At 34.8% G+C, this 7500-nt stretch overlaps 1 protein-coding gene across 1 annotated transcript in view; it reads left to right on the top strand.

The window, feature by feature from the left end:
* The window catches only part of LOC137630270 (transmembrane channel-like protein 7), a 17790-nt gene that overhangs the window by 81 nt on the left and 10209 nt on the right, over window positions 1-7500 (top strand). Inside the window, exons 1-4 of the mRNA XM_068361720.1 lie at window positions 1-313; window positions 655-839; window positions 1506-1827; window positions 4513-4715. The exon at window positions 1-313 is cut by the window's left edge and continues 81 nt beyond it. Of these exons, the coding sequence (XP_068217821.1) occupies window positions 1-313; window positions 655-839; window positions 1506-1827; window positions 4513-4715 (1023 nt within the window). The remainder of the gene's footprint in view (window positions 314-654; window positions 840-1505; window positions 1828-4512; window positions 4716-7500) is intronic.

The raw sequence follows: 7500 nt of genomic DNA, 5'->3' as shown, positions 1-7500 counted from the left end.
CATTATCAAAGTGAACTGCAGAATTTTGCTAAAATATCAGCAACATCGCTACGCTGCAAAGCAAGGAACCTATCAACTTTTACCAGAAGCAGATCAAAACCGACAATAAAAAGTTTATTGAAGCGTAGGCCTACGATAAACAGCTCAAGCGAAGATAGAAGAGATGAAATTTTCTGTATAAAAGACAATTTCATACTTTCCGAACGAAATTCGAGAGGTGGGTTATTAAAGACAGGGTTCCCATACGCTCTTCGGGATGCATTTAGTTCAAGACAAACGCCTGTTCATAGCCCTAATTCCAGTTGTTTTAATGGTAGGTCTATAGTCTTTTACGTTTTGCGTTGTGATCGTGCTACATATTTATTTCGCCCCACCAATTCTATTTAAAAGGCAAACGCTTTTAAATTATTTTAGCAATTTCTATAATTTCTCTTCATTACCTTCAATCATCAATTTGTCAACTGAAAATGCCTACACATTCAATTTAAAGTCAATTTTCTTATCAAATGGCATGACTTTGGGAAATTATATTAGCACTTTTATTATGAAAATCTGGGATAATATTTTCTTAAATATATAAGAAATAAGTAAAATCAGATAAGTAATTAAATGAATAGGTTAAGTAAGTAATTAATTAATTTATTTCACCCTCAGGATTCAATTTAGGTTTTGTGAACGACTTCCATGACCAGGTCTCACCTTATGAAGAAGAAGAAGAAGAAGAAGAAGAAGAAGAAGAAGAAGAAGAGTATAATAATCTGGATGAGCAGTTGGAACGAACTCTCAATCGGGCACAGAGCATTAAGTGTAGTACTAAGAAGAGTTCGCTAAATGATCAGGTAAGTTAAACCACAGCCTTATTTATTTCTTACTTTGAAAACCTATATAGAAAAGACGTGGGGGAGTTTATTAAGACACCTACAACAAAAGTATTTCAGTAGAGTCGATACACTCTCTCTCTCTCTCTCTCTCTCTCTCTCTCTCTCTCCTCTCTCTCTCTCTCTCTCTCTCTCTCTCTCTCTCTCTCTATATATATATATATATATATATATATATATATATATATATATATATATATATATATATAGCCTATACATACACACACACACACACACATATATATATATATATATATATATATATATATATATATATATATATATATATATATATATATATATATATATATATACACACACACACCTTTTACGAGTGGGGACGCCTTAATGGTTTGTGTATCGCCATGATCAACAAAGCTGTATTAGGCAGGGGCACTTATACTAAGTTGGTTTATAGTGAGCGGTCAGACAAAAATCTCCCACCATCACCAATCTACACTGGTCAGCTTGGTGATAAAACCTAGCCAAATCCAGTCATGAATTGAATTTGTTGCTGTTTTTTATATATATATATATATATATATATATATATATATATATATATATATATATATATATATATATATATATATATATATTGTAATCAACGAATTTCATAATCTTTAGGTGATGGATCACCCAACGTACATCAACTCGAGTGTGGCTGCACCAAGGCTGTGGCGAGACGAACTTCGTGGCATAGGATCCAAAATGAGATTGGAATTACAAAATAGAAAACAATGGCCATCTTTCGTGGATAAAGAATATTCTACATTGAGTAAAATTGCACGAAAACCTTCCACCCTTCTTAATAACAACAGATTTGAATCAGATTCTGATTCAGATTATGATAAATTTGCTGGACAAAGAAGCAGAACGGCTTCTTCTGTTTTGACGCTGAAGAGGGATTTGGGTGAACTGAAAACTGATAACAAGGTTAAAAGCGACGGTAAGTAATGTCATCTTTTCGTTCTCTAGACAGGTAGAGAAATAGTGCCATAATTCGATGACACGGGTGAATATATGTAGTTCGTTGGGAGAGGTATAAATCATCTTATTAGACCTACTTGTAAAATCAAAAAATGTATGGGGAAGATATTGTTTATCTTTGTCTGAATACGGTAATATGAAACTAGTTTTATGATTTAAGAAATATGATTTAGTGTTACTTTGCCATGAGTGAAGCCGGTTGGAAAGCAAACACAGGGTTCAGACTTAGTCTAAGGGAAGGTTAAGCAGGTAAGGATACGGCCTTGATTTTAGTGCTGCCTTTGACCGCGTTAATCATTAGGCCCTTGTTTTCAATCTTAAACAGTTGGGAGTGGGTGGGCAGTTTCTTAGAATCATTATTGAATTTTGAGGTAATAGATCTCAAAAAATTATTGTTGATGGGCACTATAGAGAGTAAAGGAATGTGATATCTGGTGTACCTCAGGGCAGTGTTCTTGGACCATAAATTTTCATACTATATACACATGACATATGGTTTGGCCTAGAACACAAGCTTGTTGCATATGCAGATGATGCTACTGTCTTTGCATGAGTTCATTCTCCTGAATGTAGATCTGGGGTTGCTGAATCCTTTAATAGAGATCTAGCTAAAATTAGTGCATGGTGCAAATTATGGAGTATGAAGCTGAATCCTAACAAAACGCAAAGTATGATTGTAAGTAGGTCAAGGACAGTGGCTCCTCAACATCTGGATCTTGGCGTTGATAATGTTTCTCTAACTTTGCATGACTTTTAAAATTTTAGGTGTGATTCTTGACAGCAAATTTAGTTTTGAGAAACACATTAGGTCTGTATCTTCAATTGCACAAAAAGTTGGCTTATTGAGAAAGTCTTTCAAGATTTTCGCTAATCAGTCTATTCTGAAGAAGTGTTTTAATTCTTTCATTCTACCTTGTTTCGAGTATTGTTCTCCTGTCTGGTCTTCAGCTGCTGATTCTCATCTTAACTTTGGACAGAAACTGAAGGTCTATTAAATATCTTATTCCTGATCTAGATATTAATCGGTGCTATTATAGTATGCTATCTACCGCCGATTTTCTATTATAGTATGCTATCTACCGTCGAATTTCTACTATAGTATGGTATCTACCACAAAGTATGTTATCTATCGTCAATGTTAATCCTCCCGTTTGATGAGGATTATCAAACAGGTTACTTACCACCCGTATGTTATCCTCATTGAACTTTAATTATAGTTTAATAATATTTATTGGCTGGACAACATGGGTGCATAATTATAAGCAGTTTGTAGGGAAACTTTTTTTCACAAATTCTTCAAAGCTCATCATACAACAATTTTACAAGTTAATCAAATGAAAAATCAAATATTACAAAACTGAAAGAAAATAATCTATGAAAAATATTCAATCAAAAATTTATTCTACTACTGCTTGTAAACATATCTTACATCATTCAAGAAAGCAGGAAATACTTCTTCGCCTTTTCTCAGAACTTTCCAATTGAAACCACCACACTACACACTCCCAGACACAATAAACCAATCAGTGACAGTATTAGGTGATTTCCCAGTTAATTGTAAAGTAGTGTTAATTGGGGTCTCGTAAACAAAATAACAAACCAGTTCCAAAATTTCAGAAAGGGGTGGTAGATAGCAAAATCGGCGGTAGATAGCATACTATAATAGCACCTATTAATCTTTGGCACCGTCGTTCAACTAGTGCATTATGCATGTTGGATAAGATTTTTCATAATTCTGACCATCCTTTACATTCAGATCTTCCCGGTCAGTTCCATCCTCTTCGTAATACTAGGTATGCAGTTAATTCTAATAGTCAGGCCTTCACCACGAGGTTCAATACTACACAGTATTCCAGAAGTTTTGTTCCAGCTGTTACCAATTGTGGAATGATCTTCCTAATCGGGTAGTTGAATCGGTAGAACTTCAAAAGTTCAAAGTTGGAGCAAATGTTTTTATGTTGACCAGGCTGACATGAGTCTTTTTATAGTTTATATATGACATATCTGTTTTTGACGTTGTTAATAGTTTATATGGAACATATCTGTTTTGACGTTGTTACTGTTTTTAGAATGATTTATTGTTAATTTATTATCATCATTTATTTATTTCCTTATTTGAGATTGAGAGGGGAGGTGGAGAGGACGCTGGGACATAGTGAATAATTTTTTGTGTGTTCGTAGCACCTACAAACCTCACAGTATGCATTGGCACAGTTCCTTTATGTCACCTTACCCTTCAGTTTAGGCTTTGGGCTCTGATTTGTGGGCTCAGCCGCCTGAGCGGGTTGCTTTAGCCGACAGTTGGCTTCCAAGTGGTTAGATGTCCCGCAATGATCACACTTGGCAGAAGGAATTATATTTTGCAGGGGCCTGGGCTTATACGATTGGACTGAGCTGCGTGACCCTGAGTTTAACTTGACTAGCTCATGCTTATCAGCACACACGTAGCATGCTCTAAACGTAGCTGGATTCTTCTCAGAGATGTAGATTGACAGCACCGGTGGGGTATTCCTGTGGAAATCCTCGATTTTGAAGAGGATTTGTTTTTTCCTTTACAGTTTTAGTATTGAAGATGAAGATTGTTATCTAAGGATATGTGCAGTATATATTGATCATTTTTTTTTACTTTTATTTTTTTTTCCAGATTTTTCGTTGCAGGACGTGACAGAGAAGATAAAAAAGCTTCAAAATGCACCAATTCCCCTAAGAAAGAAACTAAAAAAGATGCGCCGTTTAAAGGAAGGCGTCAAAAGAAAAACAGGTCAAGCCTGGAAGGGAGACCCAAGTTACCTGGAGAGGGCTCGAAGTGGTCTGAGAACCTTTGGACATTTCATTGATAAACTGAAGGTAATGTATAGTATTAGTTAAAGGAGAGCCAAGGCAAAGATTGACCGAACAAGAGTGGTGTTGAGGGAAAAATGCTAAAAGGGTCAGTGGAGTTTACAGCGTTACACAGTCTGACTGTGTGTGTGTGTGCGTGTGTGCATTTGGCAGGTTCTGTGGTTATGGGGGTGGGGGGTGGGGGTGGTTCTTGGAGGAAAAATAACTGGAGATGCCCTGACCCGGATTAAGGGAAGCCAGGTTTTTACCCTTCAAACTGTCAGTTCTTGATCCTTCAAGTTAATCTCTGTCACTGCATTGGAATTCGTAGTCAGTTCTATTCAGACCTTTGTTTAGAGACGGTAACCCTTATTGTGCTTTCATTAGCGACATCTTGTTTTTTTTTCTGCTGCCATCTTCTTTTTTTTTGGATTTTTTAGTTTTTTATAATTTTTTCTTTTTTTTTCTTTTTTTCTATTTTCTATCTACCTTCAGAGAATCTTGTTCAGAGAGGCACAGCATAATAGAAGAAGTCAGACTTGTTTGTTCAGCATTTGTTCACCGGACAAAGAAACAGTACATGTGAATTTTCATCAAGGAGCAAAGCATACTAGAACAAGTCAGACTTCTTCCTTCTGCTGAGTCCATCTTGTAGAATATCCTTTACTATAGGTACCTAGAATATATTGGGAACAGCCTGTTTTTTTTCCTGCTGCCATCTTATTCTTCTTCTTCTTGTTCTTCTTCTTGTTCTTCTGGACTCTTTATTTTTTATGCTTTTTGTGTTTTGTATTTTTGGAGGGATTTTTTATTTTTTATATTTTTGGGGGATTTTTTAGTTTTTAATTTTTTTTTAATTTTTTTTTTATACTTTCTATTTTTCTAGGTTTTCCTTTAACTCCTCACTCGTCACTATTTATTTCATCTTCCGACTAATTCATCAAATCCGCCAATTCCATAACTACTTTTTGAGTATCACCAATCTGTCCAGTCTTCGCCAGAAGTCTTTGCTTTAGAGTCTTGATTTCTCTCCTTAGACTTTCCACTTCACCTTCTGTCTGTTTTCTGATTCTTCTTTCTTCTATTAGCTCTTTATCAAGCCTTGTGCTCTCTTCTTCTCTCCTTAGAATTTCTCTCTTTTATTGTTTCACTATATCATCAATTTGCATTACCAATATTTCAAGCCAATCTATCTTGACTTCCATATCCTCTTTTTCTTGCTTAAGAATTTTCGCTCCTTCCGTCACAAGATTTAGCCGATCCTCTACCTCTCTTTTGATTGTTTCTACCTCATGCATGTTTTGAATATGTAGACTTTCCATTTTTTCTTCGAAAATAGCTATTTGTTCCTCTTTTTCTTTTCTTAATCTCTCCTCTTCCATTAACTCCTCTTTAAACTTTTCTTTCTCTTCTTGAACTCTATGTGCTTCAGCATTCGTTTCCATATTTTGAATCATTACACCTTCCATGTTTTCTTTGAGAATAGCTATTTGTTCCTCTCTTTCTTTCCTTAGTCTTTCCTCTTCCATTAACTCCTCTTTAAGCTTTTCTTTTATCTTCTTGAACTCTTTGTGCTTCAGCATTCTTTTCCATATTTTGAATCATTACACCTTCCATGTTTTCTTTGAGAATAGCTATTTGTTCCTCTCTTTCTTTCCTTAGTCTTTCCTCTTCCATTAACTCCTCTTTAAGCTTTTCTTTTATCTTCTTGAACTCTTTGTGCTTCAGCATTCTTTTCCATATTTTGAATCATTACACCTTCCATGTTTTCTTTGAGAATAGCTATTTGTTCCTCTTTCTTTCCTTAGTCTTTCCTCTTCCATTAACTCCTCTTTAAACTCTTCTTTCTCTTCTTGAACTCTTTGTGCCTCAGCATTCTTTTCCATATTTTGAATCATTACACCTTCCATGTTTTCTTTGAGAATAGCTATTTGTTCCTCTTTCTTTCCTTAGTCTTTCCTCTTCCATTAACTCCTCTTTAAACTCTTCTTTCTCTTCTTGAACTCTTTGTGCCTCAGCATTCGTTTCCATATTTTGAATCATTACACCTTCCATGTTTTCTTTAAGAATAGCTATTTGTTCCTCTTTCTTTCCTTAGTCTTTCCTCTTCCATTAACTCCTCTTTAAACTCTTCTTTCTCTTCTTGAACTCTTTGTGCCTCAGCATTCGTTTCCATATTTTGAATCATTACACCTTCCATGTTTTCTTTGAGAATAGCTATTTGTTCCTCTTTCTTTCCTTAGTCTTTCCTCTTCCATTAACTCTTCTTTTAGCTTTTCTTTCTCTTCTTCAACTATTTTTAGTTCTGTTGTGTTTCTTTCAATAATCATCTCTAATTCTTCAAATGATTTTTCAAGATTAGCAACTTTAGTTTTTGCTATCAATTTACCTTGCCAAAGTTAGTCTGCTTCTTGCTTAGCAAGATTTAGCTCTTCTTCTAATCTTTTTCTCACTATCTCTTCTCGTTGCAATTTGGACTTAGTCTCTTGCAACTCTTCATCTATTTTGAGTGTTTCTTTTTCCCAATATTCATTTGTAACTTCTTTTTCCAATTTCTCCTCTTCAAGCTGTTGAATCTTATTGTCCTTTATCCTATTTTGCTCTTGAAGATTATCTATTTGATCCTCTTTTTCTTTCCTTAATCCCTCCTCTTTCATTAACTCCTCTTTTAGCCTTTCTTTCTCATCTTCAACTATCTTTAGTTCTGTTGTCTTTCTTTCAACCATTATCTCTACTTCTTCAAATAATTTTTCAACATTATCAGCTAAAGTTTTTACTATCAATAAATCTCTCCTAAGTTTTTCTGTTTCTT

This window comes from Palaemon carinicauda, chromosome 38 (genome assembly GCF_036898095.1).
Source record: "Palaemon carinicauda isolate YSFRI2023 chromosome 38, ASM3689809v2, whole genome shotgun sequence".
NCBI classification, from domain to species: Eukaryota; Metazoa; Arthropoda; class Malacostraca; order Decapoda; family Palaemonidae; genus Palaemon; species Palaemon carinicauda.
This window is presented reverse-complemented; position numbering and strand designations above follow the sequence as displayed.